The following is a 20880-nucleotide window of genomic DNA, read 5'->3' on the forward strand; positions in this document are numbered from 1 at the left end:
GGCTAATTTGAATGGGCGCCAACAGCAAATTTGAAGGTATTTTTTACATCCGTACCCCAGTAAGACCCACGTGATCGCAGTGAACATCACTCCGTGAAGGACTGCTATGAACTAAGGAGTTCAGACCCAACTGCTAATGCATTGGTGCCTATGGGAGAGCCAACCCCTTAAGCACACCGGGGACCATTTTTTACAAAGGTAAACGGCCTGAGTGGGACATCCTAATTTATCTGCCATATTTTCTATAATATGGTGTTGCGTTTCCGGTCCTTGCTATACGGGATCATTGGGAAGTCCCTACCACCCAATAGATCGTCAAGGTGGAGGTGTCATATAATACCCTTAAAACCTAGCGGTCATACAGGGAAATGGTTCCAATCGTTTTTCCACCATTGATTTTTCCAATGGGGAATTTTAGAAAAACTTTAAATAAGGGCTGTGTTTTGTGTGGGTGACTTTTATCAATATATTATGGCTCATACTGTGGTACTATATTAAATTGACATTTTAAATGTTTAGGCAGGGTTCACCAACTTCCAGAGGCAGTGGGAAAGGGACATGGCTAGATGGTATACAGTTTATGTCAAACTGACGTCAAAAGTGCAACTTTTTAGCTTTTGAACTAACATTTCAGTGTCATTAGCTAGGTTTCCATCCAATTGGTGATTGTCATGTGAATATTCTAGAATTCTCTTAAAGAAAATATGCCAATTTTCCAGCCAGTGGTGTTTCCACCAAATTGATTTGTTGCAGATAAAAAAATAGTGCGTGATGAAGTGGTGCACACAATGTACTTTTTCGTTTATGTTTTGATGTACCAAATAAACATCTAAAGTTCAATGTGTTTCCATCGCATTTTCTATTCTACCAATAGTTTTGTAAAAAAAAAAAACTGTTGAGTTAAATATGTAGCAAATATGCCTACTGTGATCTTAACACTTGCTCTGAACAGTTTGCAGATACCGTGCAGTTAGGCTAGTCTACGTGATGAGCTTATTATGCATAAGAGCAATAATATGTATTATTGTCAAATGGAAGTCAAGCATCCATTATCCTGTCACCAGAATCAGACCCTCAATATTTATTGGAAAAGAGCATCAAGATCACCATGCACTTTCATCACCCTGTGAAGTTCAACATGAGTTATTTCATCTGTAGCCTAATACACTGCATGGTTTCCCTAGTCGTAGTGGGAGGACCACACACCATATGACTCCAAGTTTACATCGATAGGATGCTTATTACATCAATATTATCGCATTAATGCGTTTCATCGCCATTTCTCGCATAATTAATTAAACCGACACAAAAAGATCCTACCATGTCGAACAAACAAATTAGTCCTATCTGTCGGCATTTATAAATTGGACCGAAACTTCCTGTTTCGATTACAGCTGTCACGATGTGTCTTTACTTTAACGGCATAAAAACTGGAAAATGCGGATTTTAGAATATTCGCATGAAAATATTTCACCATTCACAGTTAAGTTGACAATCCTTTTCCCAGTCTGTTTAAATTTAAGGAGGCACGTAAATAAGGCCACCCGTTTTGAGTGTAACTGGTGTCTATGTGAATCTGGACACAGCTATGGATAGGCTAGCCATTTTTCTGTATTATTGCGATGCAAAAAAAAGGCACGTGCTGATGATGAGGTATCTTCTGATGCATTGAAGGTACAGTTACAGTAAACCATGCCTCGATATGCCTTCCCTAATAGGAATAGGCAGTAGAACACCCATCTAAAACACTCAGGAAACTTCCGTGATTTTACAATTCCTGTTAGAATACAGAGGCTTTGAGTTCATATGGGTTTACGAATCCTCTGGCCAATGCAATAAACCGCATATGATATATATTTTTAGAACGTGCAAGGCTTATCAATCTTTCTGAAAATCTTATCAGGGTGCACGTTTTAGATTTCACTTATATTATAAGTCTAAATTAGATTTGTGTACTGAAAGCCTGCTTGATAACGTTATGTAATAATAAAACATTCGCCTATATTTAATTGTATAACTAACTTCATCATAAAGCTTTGAAAAAGCTTTAAATTATTTTTAAAGATACTTTAATTATCCTAGTTTGCAAAAAAATAAATTATATACATGTTTCCAGCTATTGTAGTGTATTGGAGTTTATGTGAAAATTCCTCACCTCACGCCAATAATTAAGGCAAAGTAGCCTTCAATGCGGAAATTTACATGACTGTCCTATAGTGACAGTGACATGAGGAACGTTCCAAGAGGTACACGCGGAACTTAAAGGCTAATAATCGCGGTAGAGACGGGAGCGGCAAGGCGCTCTGCGTTTGTCTCGAATTGTATTGATAGGCAAAAGCGGTCAACCACTGCCTGGCATTTAAAAAGTGAAATTGACATCCATAGTCGCGCAGATGGAGCACCTATCGAGGTTCGTAGGTCAGATGTCCTTGGCAGATGACAGCAGAGCGGAGGGCAACATCTCATCTGAGTATATTGTAAGTGGGAACCCTTGGTGTGACCATCACCATAACTCTCTATTGTTAGTTTATAATTAATTCCCATATATAGACAAATAAGATCAGGCAATATTTTCAGATGTAAAATATATGATTTAGGGCATGTGTATTCATAAATTGATTGTAATTAACTGGTTAAAATAGGTCTAATGATGTTTTGTGATGTGCAACATGTCTATCACTGGTCCAGATGGGGTAAACCTGCAAGGTAGGATAAAGGAAAAATAGGCTACTCAAATGTTTCGCCTGTAATAAAGCTGAAAATCATGTTGGCTCTTTGCTTTCTCTATAGTATAAATAAATGCACAATCTCGAATGTAGCCTATTTAACACAAACCTTTCAAATCAGTGGATTAAGTCTTTAAGGCACATTGAGAAAGAAGTGTACATAGAAGTAAACCACTAATTCAGTTTTATTTTGACAAAACATTGAATAGTGACATTTGCAGAAGTTTATTTACAGTTAAAGTCAGAAGTTTACATGCACCTTAGCAAAATACATTTAAACTCAGTTTTCAACAATTCCTAACATTTCACCCGAGTAAAAATTCCTTGTCTTAGGTCAGTTAGGATCACCACTTTATTTTAAGAATGTGAAACGTCAGAATAAAATTAGAGAGAATTATTTATTTCAGCTTTTATTTATTTCATCACATTCCCAGTGGGTCAGAAGTTTCCATACACTCAATTAGTATTTGGTAGCATTGCCTTTAAATGGTTTAACTTGGGTCAAACGTTTCGGGTAGCCTTCCACAAGCTTCTCACAATAAGTTTGGTGAATTTTGGCTCATTCCTCCTGACAGAGCTGGTGTAACTGAGTCAAGGTATTCTTTGGCTTGCAAGCCTCTCCCTTTTTCCTACAAATGTAACGATGGTCATTATGGCCAAACAGTTATATTTTTGTTTCATCAGACCAGAGGACATTTCTCAAAAAAGTACAATCTTTGTCCCCATGTGCAGTTGCAAAACGTAGTCTGGCTTTTTTATGGCGGTTTTCTTCCTTGCTGAGCGGCCTTTCAGGTTATGTCGATATAGGACTCGTTTTACTGTGGATATAGATACTTTTGTACCTGTTACTTCCAGCATCTTCACAAGGTCCTTTGCTGTTGTTCTGGGATTGATTTGCACTTTTCGCACCAAAGTACGTTCATCTCTAGGAGACAGAATGCGCCTCCTTCCTGAGTGGTATGATGACTACGTGGTCCCATGGTGTTTATACTTGCATACTATTGTTTGTACAGATGAACGTGGTCCCTTCAGGTGTTTGGAAATTGCTCCCAAGGATGACCCAGACTTGTGGAGGTCTACAATAATTTTTCTGAGATCTTTGCTGATTTCTTTTTGATTCTCCCATGATGTCAAGCAAAGAGGCACTGAGTTTGAAGGTAGGCCTTGAAATACATCCACAGGTACACCTCCAATTGACTCAAAGGATGTCAATTAGCCTATCAGAACCTCTAAAGCCATGACATAATTTTCAGGAATTTTCCAAGCTGTTTAAAGGCACAGTCAACTTAGTGTATGTAAACGTCTGACCCACTAGAATTGTGATACAGTGAATTACAAGTGAAATAATCTGTCTGTAAACAATTGTTGGAAAAATGACTTGTGTCATGCGCACAGTAGATGTCCTAACCGACTTGCCAAAACGATAGTTTGTTAACAAGACATTTGTGGAGTGGTTGACTCCAACCTAAGTGTATGTAAACTTCTGACTTCAACTCTAGCTACTGTAGGTTTTTGTTACATCTGAACCTCTGTTTCAAGATAGGTAGGCTAGTCATTTTGTTCCTCATTTAGGTTGCAAAGTGAGTTATCTATTAACACTGAGTCCACTAACATTTCCTTGTTACAGCAGTGCCCTTTCAGCCCTACTGGTCCATTGTGAATGATGTCAGTGTCTTTTAATTTCCAGAGCTAGATTCTTATCAATAAACATGGTTATGTTTGTATGTTGAATCAATGACAACAATGACCAAAATAGTAATACAGGTGAACTCTTTACTAAGTAGCCCAATTCAAGTGACAGAATGCGCAAAGTGAGAAATGGTGGTCATGTAATAATGTAATGATGTCTATTGTAGGCTGTGAAGAGACCTGTGTTATCACATAACTGCCCAGCCTTTCTTTACTGGTTCCACATTACAGTAGCTTAACACAGACATCTGTGGTGAAAAGCAGACACCACAGGTTTTTATGTGTTTATTCTGATATTTCACCACACCCACGAAAACGTTTGCAAAATATGTGTAAGCAACCAATATTTTTGGGGGGTTGACAAAGACAAGTCTATTTCCACTCAGGGGCCTTTCATTTCTCAGATACTGTACATGTAAGCTCCTGCGTAAATTGGATTGTGAGTTCTTGCACTAAGCTAAGGGCTTCTTATATGTTTCATGTGTAACATCTTAGATATCACTGTATGCAGTTGTGTAAAGTACTTAAGTAAAAATACTTTAAAGTACTACTTAAGTCATTTTTGATGTACAGTGGGGAGAACAAGTATTTGATACACTGCCGATTTGACAGGTTTTCTTACTTACAAAGCATGTCTAAAACAAAAATCCAGAAAATCACATTGTATGATTTTTAAGTAATTCATTTGCATTTTATTGCATGACATATGTATTTGATCACCTACCAACCAGTAAGAATTCCGGCTCTCACAGACCTGTTAGTTTTTCTTTAAGAAACCCTCCTGTTCTCCATTCATTACCTGTATTAACTGCACCTGTTTGAACTCGTTACCTGTATAAAAGACACCTGTCCACACACTCAATCAAACAGACTCCAACCTCTCCACAATGGCCAAGACCAGAGAGCTGTGTAAGGTCATCAGGGATAAAATTGTAGACCTGCACAAGGCTGGGATGGGCTACAGGACAATAGGCAAGCAGCTTGGTGAGAAGGCAACAACTGTTGGCGCAATTATTAGAAAATGGAAGAGGTTCAAGATGAAGGGCCAATCACCATCGGTCTGGGACTCCATGCAAGATCTCACCTTGTGGGGCATCAATGATCATGAGGAATCGGGCCTCCCGGGTGGCGCAGTGGTTAAGGGCGCTGTACTGCAGCGCCAGCTGTGCCATCAGAGACTCTGGGATTGCGCCCGGCCGCGACCGGGAGGTCCGTGGGGCGGCGCACAATTGGCCTAGCGTTGTCCGGGTTAGGGAGGGCTTGGTCGGTAGGGATGTCCTTGTCTCATCGCGCACCAGCGACTCCTGTGGCAGGCCGGGCGCAGTGCGCGCTAACCAAGGTTGCCAGGTGCACGTTGGTGCGGCTGGCTTCCGGGTTGGATGCGCGCTGTGTTAAGAAGCAGTGCGGTTTGGTTGGGTTGTGTATCGGAGGATGCATGACTTTCAACCTTCGTCTCTCCCGAGCCCGTACGGGAGTTGTAGCGATGAGACAAGATAGTAGCTACTACAACAATTGGACACCACGAAATTGGGGAGAAAAAGGGGTAAAAATTCAATAACAAAAAAAATGATCCTTGAGGAAGGTGAGGGATCAGCCCAGAACTACACGGCAGGACCTGGTCAATGACCTTAAGAGAGCTGGGACCATAGTTTCAAAGAAAACCATTAGTAACACACTACGCCATCATGGATTAAAATCCTGCAGCGCACGCAAGGTCCCCCTGCTCAAGCCAGCTCATGTCCAGGCCCGTCTGAAGTTTGCCAATGACCATCTGGATGATCCAGAGGAGGAATGGGAGAAGGTCATGTGGTCTGATGAGACAAAAATATAGTTTTTTGGTCTAAACTCCACTCGCCGTGTTTGGAGGAAGAAGAAGGATGAGTACAACCATCCCAACCGTGAAGCATGGAGGTGGAAACAGCATTCTTTTCTGCAAAGTGGACAGGACGACTGCACCCTATTGAGGGGAGGATGGATGGGGCCATGTATCGCAAGATCTTGGCCAACAACCTCCTTCCTTCAGTAAGAGCTGGGTCGTGGCTGGGTCTTCCAGCATGACAATGACCCGAAACACACAGCCAGGGCAACTAAGGAGTGGCTCCGTAAGAAGCATCTCAAGGTCCTGGAGTGGCCTAGCCAGTCTCCAGACCCGAACCCAATAGAAAGTCTTTGGAGGGAGCTGAAAGTCCGTATTGCCCAGCGACAGCCCCGAAACCTGAAGGATCTGGAGAAGGTCTGTATGGAGGAGTGGGCCAAAATCCCTGCTGCAGTGTGTGCAAACCTGGTCAAGAACTACAGGAAACATATGATCTCTGTAATTGCAAACAAAGGTTTCTGTACCAAATATTAAGTTCTGCTTTTCTGATGTATCAAATACTTATGCCATGCAATAAAATGCAAATTAATGACTTAAAAATCATACAATGTGATTTTCTGGATTTTTTAGATTTAGATTCCGTCTCTCACAGTTGAAGTGTACCTATGATAAAAATTACAGACCTCTACATGCTTTGTAAGTAGGAAAACCTGCAAAATCGGCAGTGTATCGAATACAGTCCACTGTATCTGTACTTTACTTTACTCTTTATATTTTTGACTACTTTTACCTTTACTTGACTACATTCCTAAATAAAATAATGTACTTTTTACTCCATACATTTTTCCTGACACCCAAAAGTACTCATTATATTTAGAATGCTTAGTAGGACAGGAAAATGTTCCAATTCACACACTCATCGAGAGAACATTCCTGGTCATCCCTACCGCCTCTTATCTGGCAGACTCATGAAACATAAATGCTTCATTTGTAAATAAGTGTTGAAGTGTGCCGCTAGCTATCCTTAAATAAAAACTAAAAACATTTGTGCCGTCTGGTTTGCTTAATATAAGGAATTTGAAATTATTTGAACTTTTCCTTTTGATTTTTAAGGATATTTTTGCAACTACATTTACTTTTGATACTTAAGTATAGTTAAAACCAAATACTTTTAGACTTTTACTCGAGTAGTATTTTACTGGGTGACTTTCACTTTTACAATGGACATTTCTCCCAAACTCAGCTTTCATGTGTTATGTTTGTCTTTATTTGTTTGTAGAATATTCGTGCTCAGACTTCTGTCATCAAGAAAGATTTTGGCCTTACCACGATAGCGGGGCAACTGATGGAGAATGTAAAGAAGAACCGTTACAGAGACATTTTACCATGTAAGCACCACAATAGAGGCATACAAACTGTTGTTGTTTTTTACTCTAATTGAACATTTGATTCTTGCTTAATATTAAACTTATCTGAACAAAAACTCATGTATTTTTATATAGATGACCAGACCCGTGTGCCCCTGACTCTACTGACAAATGAGAATGATTTTGACTATATCAACGCCAGCTTCGTTAAGGTACAGTATTGCTCGCATTTAGTAACAGTCCTATTTTGTATCATCATTCAGCTCAATCTGAAAGAGTCACTGAACACATCGATTGGCACCTGTGTTTTTCTGTTGCTTATTAGAACAAATTTATTTCAGTCATAGAGGTGTGTTTCTTGACAGATTCCACATTTGGTTAATGATGTTTGTCCCCATGAGACACTGTAGACAGGGAAGCCTATTTTCTTTCATCAAAATCCCCAGAATGATTCAAGATAAATCAGTAATTAATTTGTTCACCCATATGTTTGTGGGCAAATGGACATCATCAAAACCCAACCTTAATTCACCCGTTGTGACACACAGATGTTCCAAACTCCATTTTAGACCAGACTGACTTTATGACCAAAATGATCCTATTTACACTGTGTAGTACATTTTGACACTAGAATAACTGTTTTTGACTCATATCGATGTCACATAGGCCATTTTCAAAGGGATTTGTTGTTTTTAAAAAGCAGTTGCTCTTTAAACAGATCGCTTTATTTAATCTCTCCTCTAGGGTGCAACAAAGACCAAAAAATACATAGCGACCCAAGGGCCTCTGAGACACACTTTGGTGGACTTCTGGCGAATGATTTGGCAGTATGATGTAAAGGTATGGAAGATCATTTTCAGCTTTATATACATGTAGTGCAGCTTGTACAGTAGCTCTGTTTCCATATAATTTACTCTATTACTAAATACATAGGAAAAAAATGACACTAAAAGATGAATAATGGGAGAATTGTCTCCATATCTTATGCTTGCCATATTTTCTCTCCCTGTTTTAGGTCATAATCATGACTTGCAGAGAAATTGAAATGGGAAAAGTAAATGCCCTTTTAGTCACCTCTTGTTGAAAAAGGCACAGTGGGAGTGTAAACGTATTAGTGTACTGTAAGATTTATGAACTGTATAATTTTGATGCTTGTGTCCACTTAACATTTTATTCAATGTCTTTTTGTAGAAAAAGTGTGAGTGCTACTGGACTACTTTCAAAGAAACAACCCATTTTGGTCCCTTTATTGTGTCAAATGTAAGTGTTTGTCAGTATATCTTCATTATATTGTATGTAAATCACTATTGTAGCTGGAAACGGCAGATTTTTTATGGAATATCGACATAGGTGTACAGAGGCCCATTATCAGCAACCATCACTCCTGTGTTCCAATGGCACGTTGTGTTGGCTTTTTAAGTTAATTATTTTAAAAGGCTAATTAATCATTAGAAAACCCTTTTGCAATTATGTTAGCAAAGCTGAAAACTGTTGTACTGATTAAAGAAGCAATACAACTGGCCTTCTTTAGACTCGTTGAGTATCTGGAGCATCACCATTTTTGGGTTCGATTACAGGCTCAAAATGGCTAGAAACAAATAACTTTCTTCTGAAACTCATCAGTCTATTCTTGTTCTCAAAAATGAAAGCTATTCTATTAGAGTGTCTAGTTTGAGAAACAGATGCCTGACAAGTCCTCAACTGGCAGCTTCATTAAATAGTACCGGCAAAACACCAGTCTCACCGTCAACAGTGAAGCGGTGACTCCGGGATGCTGGCCTCAGTTGTGCACCGGGGCCTCTCACTCCTCTTCTATTCTGGTTAGAGCCAGTCTGTGATGTTCTGTGAAGGAAATAGTACACAGTGTTGTATGAGATCTTCAGTTTCTTGGCAATTTCTCGCATGGAATACCCTTAATTTCTCAGAACAAGAATAGACTGACAAGTTTCAGAAGAAAGTTATTTGTTTCTGGCCATTTTGAGCCTGTAAATGAACCCACAAATGGTGACACTCCAGGTACTCAACGTGTCTAAAGAAGGCCAGTTTTTTCTATAATAAGCACATGTCAAGTGTCAGTTGTGCAGAGATGAGGACGGAGTCAGGCGCAGGACACAGAACTGAGTAAAATAGCGTACTTTACTCAGAAAAAATAAACAGCCAATAAATCCACGCAGGGATAACAAACCCTAACACAAAAGACGAACACAAAACCAGGAACAATCACGCACAAAACATAATGAGAACCAGAGGGTTAAATAGGGAAATAATAATAACGTAATGGGAACCAGACATAACAAATAACAAATCAAGACATAACAAATGGAAACAGAAACGTGGATCGGGGGCAGCTAGAAAGCCGGTGACGACGACCGCCGAACAAGGAGAGGCACCAACTTCGGCGGAAGTCGTGACAACACAACAGTTTTCAGCTGTGCTAACATAATTGCAAAAAGGTTTTCTAATTATCAATTCACCTTTTAAAATGATAAACGTGGATTAGCTAACACAACGTGTCATTGGAACACAGGAGTGATGGTTGCTGATAACGGGCCTCTGTACGCCTATGTAGATATTCCATAAAAGTACTGCTGTTTCCAACTACAATAGTCATTTGTGACATTAACAATGTCTACACTGTATTTCTGATCAATTTGATGTTATTTTAATGGCCAAAAAATGTACTTTTCTTTCAAAAACAAGGACATTTTGGCCTCCCGGGTGGCGCAGTGGTTAAGGGCGCTGTACTGCAGCGCCAGCTGTGCCATCAGAGACTCTGGGTTCGTTTGGCCGGTAGGGAAATCCTTGTCTCATCGCGCACCAGCGACTCCTGTGGCGGGCCGGGCGCAGTGCGCGCTAACCAAGGTTGCCAGGTGCACGGTGTTTCCTCCAACACATTGGTGAGGCTGGCTTCTGGGTTGGATGGCGCTGTGTTAAGAAGCAGTGCGGCTTGGTTGGGTTGTGTATCGGAGGACGCATGACTTTCAACCTTCGTCTCTCCCGAGCCCGTACGGGAGTTGTAGCGATGAGACAAGATAGTAGCTACTAAAACAATTGGATACCACGAAATTGGGGAGGAAAAGGGGTAAAAAGGGGTTTTTAAACAATGACATTTCTATGTGACCTCAAACTTTTGAACGGTAGTGTTTGTGCACAGTTGTATTACTATTGATGAAATATGGTGTCTCTAGACAGACGGGTTGCCTCCCACACCAATGTTCCAGTGTGCACATAGTGCTGTTGCCCTATAGTCTTCTGAAACTATTCATGAAGAGTCCATTTTTACCTAACACCTGTGAACTAAGTGTACTCTGTTTTGTTATTTCATGGCACTGCACATTGACCCATATGTTGTTGTCTGCATAGAACACAGGGATCTGTTTCAGGAAACACTAGAAAATGTTTAGTGAAATGTCTTTTCAGTTTGAGGAATCCAGCCCAAATGAGGAAGTAGTTTTCCGCACTCTGACAGTGAGATATCATGAGGTACGTGTCCAACTATGAAAAAGGGGAAATATTGTTTTATTTCTGTGCAGCACTAGTTACACAATTCTTCAAAATGGTTGAATTTAATCAGTATTTTCCAACAACCGTTATTCACTTTGGATAATCTCACATTGTTTGTAAATTTACAGGAAGTTGAATGAGGGAGCCAGTGAAGTAATCTGCCTGACCAAGCAAATTAGCAGTATTTGCTCAGAGAGTGAAACTGAGAAAAATTACTTCAAAGTTGTTTTATTGTTACTATGTTTTATTGTTACTATGAGGTTATTTTTTATTAATATTGACCCTGACCCCTGACATGACCTTTGACCCTAGACGGCAGTTACTGCCTTCTTGCTTGGTACACCCACTGGAATATATATATACTGTATATATTTTTTTACACAAACTTGTGTTAATATATTTATGTACGTGGCTGTCAGTGTCATATATTTTGTATCAGTAAAGAATAATAAATAATACCATGGTAAACCGTGGACACTGCAGTCCAAAGCTCAGTGAAACCAAGGTAAAAGGTAGTAACTGAATTGAGTGATGGCAGTTACTACCTTTTTCCAGTTACTGTAAACATAACCCCCCATTTTCTCCATAACACAACACAATGTAGGCAGGATATTTGTCCACATGATAAAGCATATATTTAATGTATAAAAAATGTCAATAACTAATTTTTGACAAAATGTGCAGTTACCGTTCTTTTGCTTGGTACGGTAGTAATGCAAACTATGTTTTGTGCTAGGAAACACGGAAAATATCTCAATTCCAATACACAGCTTGGCCTGATCATGACGTTCCATACACCGTTTATGGTATTTTAGGAATGATGGATATGGCGCGCAAAGACCAAGGAAACAACACTAGCCCTGTTCTCATCCACTGCAGGTTTGTTTGTCTCCTACTGTACAGTACATTTGATACAGCACAGCCCAAAATGCCAAGCTGTCATTACTGTCTGCCTGGTGGGCTTTTTGTGCTCTGAGATGTAATGATCATGCTCAGACAGATTATGATCCATATGCCCATTAAAATTCATCCATGCATATAATTTAATGTTGTTTATCACGAGGCCACATGTACTCCTTGAGCTCAATGCATTTTAATGACGCAATTTAAATGAAGTGAGAAATGTTAAATATTCAGGACCTGATGTGGTCCGTCGACTCATATGACTCCATGTCCATGTTGTGGCCGTCTGTGGTTATGTTCTAGTGTTATCAGAGCGATAAATGAAGCAGGTATTTTTCTCTTGTATTTCCAGTGCTGGTTGTGGAAGAACAGGGGTGATTTGTGCCTTGGATTATGTTCACGATCTTCTTGTCACAAAGGTATTACTACTTATGTTCAGGACAGTACATTGATGGCATCCTTTAGAGAATTGGTTTAACAAAACATGTGTATACTGCACCGATGAATAATAAAACAAGAACAATACAAACTGTAAAAACGATAAGTGAGTGTTTTGGTAAATCCATGTTTCCACACCAGCAAATTAAAGAAGATTTCAGTATCATGAAGATTGTAGTGGAACTAAGGAGTCAGAGGCCATCAGCAGTTCAGACAAAGGTATTTTATTATCAGACATCATTTAATATCAGATCAAAATGGTGTTTATTTACATCTATGTGTTATAGTACATACTGAAATACTCTACTGTGGAAATAATATTTTTCCCATCTCTCCACTCAGGAACAGTATCGGTTTGTGTTTTCTGCCGTGGCTTATATGTTTGAGAAGGCTTTACGGTCAGCTGAGAACAACTCCCAGAATCTCACCAAGGTAAGACAGAAACTGCTACTTTTGTTCAACCATAGTATAATGTTTTTGTAATTGCTATTTCCAACCCCCAGGTGTTAGCCTTTCTACAACACAGTATTCAGCACATGCCATACTGGTATTCATGGTCAAGCAAGCTTTACTAAAGCAATGACATGAGAGGGCATGCAGTATTATTGTCAGGGTTGGGTAGGTCTATCTAAATGTAATCCATTGCATTTACTAGTTACCTGTCCAAAATTATAATCAGTAATATAACTTTTGGATTACCCAAACTCAGTAATGTAATCTGATTGCTTTAAGTTACATTTGGATTACTTTCCCCTTAAGAGGCATTAGAAGAAGACAAAAAGGATCCATCAAACCCATTTGGTGTGTTATTATAGTGGTCTCTGACTTGTGGTCAGACTCACTCAGGTGGAACAAATTTAAACTTGCATCTTTTATCAATGCTTTTATCAATTGTTTCCCCCCACAAACATCCTTTCTGAATTTAAAAGTAATCCAGTAAGTAATCATATAGTTTTTCAAAAGTATCTGTAATCTGATGACATTATGTAACCGACTACAGTTACCGTTTTTTTGTAATCAGATTACATGTAATCAGTTACTCCCAAACCCTGATTATGGTAATTATTGGCATGTCTGTGATGCAGTCAGAAAGCTGCATGAGATCAAAGCTGATACAGTTTGAAAATAACTTCAGCTGGCAGTGTGTGAGTTTTTCTGTGACAAAAACCCATTTCATCAGATCATACTGTATTACACTTCTCTCTGAAATTTCAATGTGATGAGTTGAGTTAGGAAAAAAAGAGAAATGTTAAGCAGGAAACATCCAGCCTGCATGCTTCCTCTATATGTAGTGCTGGCGCATTAAAATCATTGTTCACCCATTTTCAGACAGAGCAGCGCCTGAATTTGAGAGACAAAGTCCTATAACTCTCTGATGTACTGTTGATTTTGTTCTGAATAGAGTAACCAACCTTTATATGATGATGTTGCATCTGTGAAGACATCTCCACCGACAACATCAGCCAGCGCTCAGACACTTGCAGAAAGGTAAGAGTTCATGGACACATGAACTTTGAAACAAATGATTTTCTTCAGTGGAGGAAGGGGAGGACCATTCTACTCAGTGAATTTCTTTTTTTTTAATAGTGAAACATAAAAATGTTATAATTTTTAGATCAAACTATACTAAATATATCACCAAATATATGTTACCAAATAACTGATTAAAACACATTGTTTTGCAATGAAGTTCTACAGTAGCCTCAACAGCAATCTCACAATCTCAGCACTATTGTGTAGCTGGAGGACAGCTATTTTCCATCTTCCTCTGGGTACATAGACTTTAATACAAAACCTACAGTAGGAGGCTCATGGTTCTCAAACCTTTTCGTAGACTTACACAGTAATTATGACAACTTCCGTAGGACGTTCTTTTTTCTTCTTCTTAGTTTACCTTTCACTTACTTAGCTAATGCAGCTAATTTAGCCTACTCAACAACCTGCGAGAGAGGAATGACAGAGAGGAATGCTATTTATGTTAGGTAGCTGACTAAAGCTATCCAACACTGCAGCTCTTCCAAGTAAAGGTAAGCATTTATAAATGTATTGCCACCGGGGCCCGCGAGTATAACTGATAAACTGCTTGCTGTACACTACACTGTGTGATTGTATTACACACAATTACAACAACAGTTGTGACTTTAATAAGCAGCCTGAGTTAATGATACCACAGTAAGGTGCTCAGACACAATGGGGGAAGTTGACTCCGGGTTGATAGAGATGGAGAGTTTTGAGACAAGGGAAGAAAGAATGCTTCCTGTTTTGTTCAAGTGAGTTCACAGTCTTCTATTTTAGTTTGCAGTACAACAGTTTTATGTTTGCGTGCTTTACACTATGGTGTGTAGGGTATGACGTTTAAGTGTACGTAGGCTTATCAACACCAAGTTATGTAGTACTATTTCATAGTAGTTGATTGTTACAATATATACACACCTTCCTTGCCTTGACAGTTAAGCAATTAGTTGGCTACATTGAAATATGTACTGTATATTGAAATACTGTGTTGTGGTACACATTGATGATCTTGAATAAAACATTACTTTAATCCAGTTAGCTTTAGATTAACATTTAACAGAACTTTAGGACACAACGTCCTTATGATTAATGAAGCAGAAGGATTTCACCATGCTTGTACTACTAAACATTCATCATGTTGCAGAGGAAGTGACAAACTGGGCTGTTAAATTTCACTTTCACACCCTCTCTCCTCCCTCCCATATGTTAAACTGCTACTGAAAATCCCTCAGCTCGCATCACAGGCTTAGAGAAAAATGATCTATTTCTCTGTAAACAATAATATAGTTAGTAGGAAATCATCATGGTAAAGCTGCAATTCCTTATCAATCTTAATTTCTACTATCCTACTAGCAAAGATCTGCTGTAGATGCTCCAAAAGAAAACAGACTTGGTAATGAAATTCCAGTCTCTTATATAATAGGCATGACCATCTGGTGTGTAGGGTAGAAACAACAAGGCTATATTTGTACCTTTTTGCTTTTCGCTGTTTGTGTGAATTGATATTGATATCTACTCCTCTTTAGATATTCTAATGTGCAGTACAGAGCGCCTCGGCCTCGTCAGCAAAAGATGAATGACGTATATGCCATGGTCAACAAGTCCAAACAGCTCCCGCCACCAGCCTCTTCCACCGCCCCTCTGGCAGGTCTCCATCACTATGACAACGAAGAGCTGGGCGTCCCAAAATGCCATGTAGGTGCTCTTTACAGCATGGTCAAGCCCAAGAGCAGGTGTCTTCCAGCCAAACCGCCACCAGCTGTCTCACCCATATATGACACAGCCGGACTAGCCAATCACAGGCTAGCTGAGGCCTCGGCAGGGGAGGACCAGAGTGGCTATGAGCTGGTCGCAGGTGAGAGAATTTCAGGGCAGTGTTTGGAGACCAATGTGAGGCCAGCTATGGTTTTGTTTGTGTCATCAGTGCCCTGCACAAAATATTGCAATCTAGATCTAGTGACCAATACTTTCAGGTTTCTTGAAAGTAACAATTCCTTGACGGCCATGTTGAACTGTTTATGTGGAAAATGTCTTACTGGTTCTTCTCGTTTGCTTTTTTTCTAGCTGATGGTTATTCCTCGGCCGAAGATGACTATGAGTATGTCTCAAATCCCATCAAACGAATGACCAACAGCTGCACTCCTGGTAGCATGGGTGAATATCTGCTTGTCTTTCTAATAATGTTGTCCAATGTCATATACTGTATCTAAAGCCATTATAGCTACCCAATGTAATATCCATTTCCTCAGAATCTCATGAGTAAAATGATTGCGACTGGATGTCAAAACAAGGCTATGTCATATGTTAGATGCACTTGCAGGTGTCTTAAAGTAATTCCAACCACACTTCTCAACTTTCCCTCAGAGTTCAACTGTCGCATTAAAAAACCCAAAGGGCCTCGGGATCCACCGGCAGAGTGGAGTCGTGTGGAGAGATGACATAGCAGCCATATACCAGGCCTGGACACATCTTTATGTTTGACAAGCAATGGGAATGGGCTCTTTATTTATTTTTACTTGCTGTGAACATCTACTGTATGTGATCACAGAAATACAGTTATCTATCTATCTATCTTTTGTAACCTATTTGAGTCTGTATATATTTCAGTTCTTGTGATTTATATTACTGATGAACGAAAAAACTATATTAAACCACTTTCAATTCTGAGACAGGTATTGGTTTTGAATACCATTTACCGATTGAAGTGCAGTGGTGCTATAGTGTGATTGTAGTAACCAACAGGTGGCACTATAGTAACAGGAGATAATTAGTTTTTTCCATTATTGACGTTTCAGGTATTGTAAAATGTGTTTTCACAGGGAGACTCATGCTTTATTGCCCTTGATGTCTACTAATTGCTGGTAACAAGGACTTACAATAAAGACAACAATTTCTTCAAGGTTCTTTGAAATACGTCTTTGCATTAGCTCTGTGTACCACACAATAATTGCAGTGTACATGTAGATACATTAAATGTTCTTGTGATCACAGTAAAAACTGTGTACTGTACTGGAAAAGAGTTTGTTGGACATTCTGTGCATCTTTGAAGATTGACCTCTTCAAAGCTATGATGTTTCAGTCACACAAATCTATCGAAAGCCAGCTTCTTATACTCTGAAATTAACATTTGTATATCTTCCAGATACTAAGCTAATACTGTCTGCAGAAGAAAACTGGGAGCAGTCTCTGGACATCAAGTCTGCAATACACCTCAATATCTATCCAATTATAGCCACTGGTTTAAATGTGTGGTCCTATGTCATGTTCCTATAGAAACTTGCCCACAATAACATATTTTTTCTACCCCACCATGGAGACCCAATGCTGGGAGGAGCATCAGAAAGTGAGAGTGTATTGGATTTAGGCAGAAAAAAAGAGACACTTGAGGGGGTGTTGCTAATGACCACTCCATTTTCTAGTTGGCAGAGCCTGTGGCATGTCAGGGGTTTAAACTCGGCTGGATGGCTAATCCCATTCAGCAGATGCTAATGTGAAATGAGAATCTAATGACCTTCTGCCATGGCTTCTCAACCCAAGCCTCCAGCTATCTCATAGCAACCCCTCACTCAGCTTCACACACACACACACACACATTAAAATTCACTAAAGCGGAATACATATTTAGACCTATTCTGATGTTTATTTGCTGGTGTGTCTGATGTATCGACGGCTGATATCAAATCTCCCCTTATGGGATCAATAGAATCTCATCCTAACAGAAACTCAGAAATAAATCAGAACAAAATGTGCCTCTACATACAGTGCCTTGCGAAAGTATTCGGCCCCCTTGAACTTTACGACCTTTTGCCACATTTCAGGCTTCAAACATAAAGATATAAAACTGTATTTTTTTTGTGAAGAATCAACAACAAGTGGGACACAATCATGAAGTGGAACGACATTTATTGGATATTTCAAACTTTTTTAACAAATCAAAAACTGAAAAATTGGGCGTGCAAAATTATTCAGCCCCCTTAAGTTAATACTTTGTAGCGCCACCTTTTGCTGCGATTACAGCTGTAAGTCGCTTGGGGTATGTCTCTATCAGTTTTGCACATCGAGAGACTGACATTGTTTCCCATTCCTCCTTGCAAAACAGCTCGAGCTCAGTGAGGTTGGATGGAGAGCATTTGTGAACAGCAGTTTTCAGTTCTTTCCACAGATTCTCGATTGGATTCAGGTCTGGACTTTGACTTGGCCATTCTAACACCTGGATATGTTTATTTTTGAACCATTCCATTGTAGATTTTGCTTTATGTTTTGGATCATTGTCTTGTTGGAAGACAAATCTCCGTCCCAGTCTCAGGTCTTTTGCAGACTGCATCAGGTTTTCTTCCAGAATGGTCCTGTATTTGGCTCCATCCATCTTCCCATCAATTTGAACCATCTTCCCTGTCCCTGCTGAAGAAAAGCAGGCCCAAACCATGATGCTGCCACCACCATGTTTGACAGTGGGGATGGTGTGTTCAGATGTGTTGCTTTTACGCCAAACATAACGTTTTGCATTGTTGCCAAAAAGTTCAATTTTGGTTTCATCTGACCAGAGCACCTTCTTCCACATGTTTGGTGTGTCTCCCAGGTGGCTTGTGGCAAACTTTAAACAACACTTTTTTATGGATATCTTTAAGAAATAGCTTTCTTCTTGCCACTCTTCCATAAAGGCCAGATTTGTGCAATATACAATACATTGTTGTCCTATGGACAGAGTCTCCCACCTCAGCTGTAGATCTCTGCAGTTTATCCAGAGTGATCATGGGCCTCTTGGCTGCATCTCTGATCAGTCTTCTCCTTGTATGAGCTGAAAGTTTAGAGGGACGGCCAGGTCTTGGTAGATTTGCAGTGGTCTGATACTCCTTCCATTTCAATATTATCGCTTGCACAGTGCTCCTTGGGATGTTTAAAGCTTGGGAAATCTTTTTGTATCCAAATCCGGCTTTAAACTTCTTCACAACAGTATCTCGGACCTGCCTGGTGTGTTCCTTGTTCTTCATGATGCTCTCTGCGCTTTTAACGGACCTCTGAGACTATCACAGTGCAGGTGCATTTATACGGAGACTTGATTACACACAGGTGGATTGTATTTATCATCATTAGTCATTTAGGTCAACATTGGATCATTCAGAGATCCTCACTGAACTTCTGGAGAGAGTTTGCTGCACTGAAAGTAAAGGGGCTGAATAATTTTGCACGCCCAATTTTTCAGTTTTTGATTGGTTAAAAAAGTTTGAAATATCCAATAAATGTCGTTCCAATTCATGATTGTGTCCCACTTGTTGTTGATTCTTCACAAAGAAATACAGTTTTATATCTTTATGTTTGAAGCCTGAAATGTGGCAAAAGGTCGCAAAGTTCAAAGGGGCCGAATACTTTCGCAAGGCACTGTATTTGCTTTGTGTGCAAATACATCAGAGAAAGAAAAGTAGTTATCTGGATGGCATTACGTTAAAATGCCACAAGTTCTATTATTTGTATCAGTTTATTATTCAGTATGGATGTGGCAGAAGCTATTCTATTTCGTCTAAGTGGGTCATTCTGTGGTTGATCTCTTAGGATTGTTAATGTTTCCAGTGAGTACAATGCAGATCAGGTGTAAAACTGCTCTCCTAAGACACATTTTTCACGTTATTACCAAGCTAAATTTAAATAGTCAACCATAGCCTGTGGCCATTGTGTAAACTACAGACACAGAGTGTATAGGGTAGGCACTTAGAAATTGATCCTGGCTTGTTCAGTCTTTTTTACGGGCAGAAAATTATTGATTGGTCCATATCTTGCATCTGATCTCATTACCCATATGTTTTCTTGCTTCAATTGCTATTCAATACATTCAGAGAAATCAATTTTACAGTAAGACCTTTCCTATCTTTTAGGTCAAATATCAATGAAAATAAATCCATATCCATATGAATAAAGAAAAATAACATGAATCCAATTGCACACAGTGTTGTTCGGTACGAAAATGAGTGTGAGGGAGAGGGAGGGGGAAGGGTGAAGATTACAACATCAACTCTGGCCTTTGTGAATATGTGTGTTGGCATAGAATGAATAGGGGTTTTGGATGTATATTGCTCTGAGCTGCTGAGGGTTAGAGCCAGAATGTAAGTAGAGGGATGAAGGGGCGAGAGGGAGTAGGGTTGGATCGGTGTCAAAGTGCTGTAAGACAGGAGGGAGAGAGGGGAAGAGGCTGGTTTCAATTAAATACCTGGCAGGACTGGACCCTCAGTAGTTTGACTCTGGTGAAAAGAGGCAAGAGTTCAATAGCTGTAATGAAATCCACATAATGACATTATGACACTTCCAGACCCACAGAAAGTCCACTGGATTACGTCATAGCTACAGAATGTGTAGTGAGTGACAGTGCACCTTTAAAGGTCTAATGCAGCCGTTTTTATCTCAATATCAAATCATTTCTGAGTAACAATTAAGTACCTTACTGTGACTGATTTCAATTAAAATGATCCAAAATAAACAAAAAAAGCTTCATAGCAAAGAGCATTTTCTGTGAAAATATATATAAAATACAGGAAATCACATTATTGACTGCACTGGGCCTTTAAGGATTGTCTCATACAGTGTCTGGGCAACATACAACGTTTTCCTGTCTTAGTGCCTTTGTCAGTTCCCCCCTAGACTTCAAACTGTAATGTAAATGTCACCATCACTGGGTATGTTTATTGATTAATACATTGATATGGGATTAAGCTACAGGCTAGAGGCGAGCGTCAAGTTAACTGAATTATCTCCAGTTCAGTTTGAGAATGCCTATGAGTTGGATTCTCTGGGGCAAAGAGCTGGGGTGTGGGAGGTTTGGGAGTGTACAATGATTACAGCAAAGGATGCTGGTAGTGCAGCAGGAACTGTGGTTCAAATGTATTATACTCCCTCTGAAACATATACATACTGTGTTCTTTCTCTCACTTTC

At 39.5% G+C, this 20880-nt stretch overlaps 1 protein-coding gene across 1 annotated transcript; it reads left to right on the forward strand.

Moving 5' to 3' along the window:
• Positions 1 to 1694: 1694 nt before the first annotated feature.
• On the forward strand, positions 1695 to 16857 carry LOC110532304 (tyrosine-protein phosphatase non-receptor type 18). Its single transcript, XM_021616072.3, has 15 exons — positions 1695 to 2477; positions 7511 to 7619; positions 7734 to 7810; positions 8343 to 8438; positions 8614 to 8652; positions 8790 to 8858; positions 11019 to 11081; positions 11839 to 11981; positions 12358 to 12424; positions 12585 to 12662; positions 12786 to 12875; positions 13846 to 13931; positions 15485 to 15813; positions 16023 to 16112; positions 16323 to 16857. Exons 1-15 carry the CDS (start codon positions 2394 to 2396, stop codon positions 16394 to 16396), a joined length of 1494 nt encoding a protein of 497 aa, XP_021471747.2. The 5' UTR covers positions 1695 to 2393; the 3' UTR covers positions 16397 to 16857.
• Positions 16858 to 20880: the final 4023 nt, after the last annotated feature.

This window comes from Oncorhynchus mykiss, chromosome 9, assembly GCF_057628025.1.
Source record: "Oncorhynchus mykiss isolate SJ-2025 chromosome 9, ASM5762802v1, whole genome shotgun sequence".
Taxonomy (NCBI): Eukaryota; Metazoa; Chordata; class Actinopteri; order Salmoniformes; family Salmonidae; genus Oncorhynchus; species Oncorhynchus mykiss.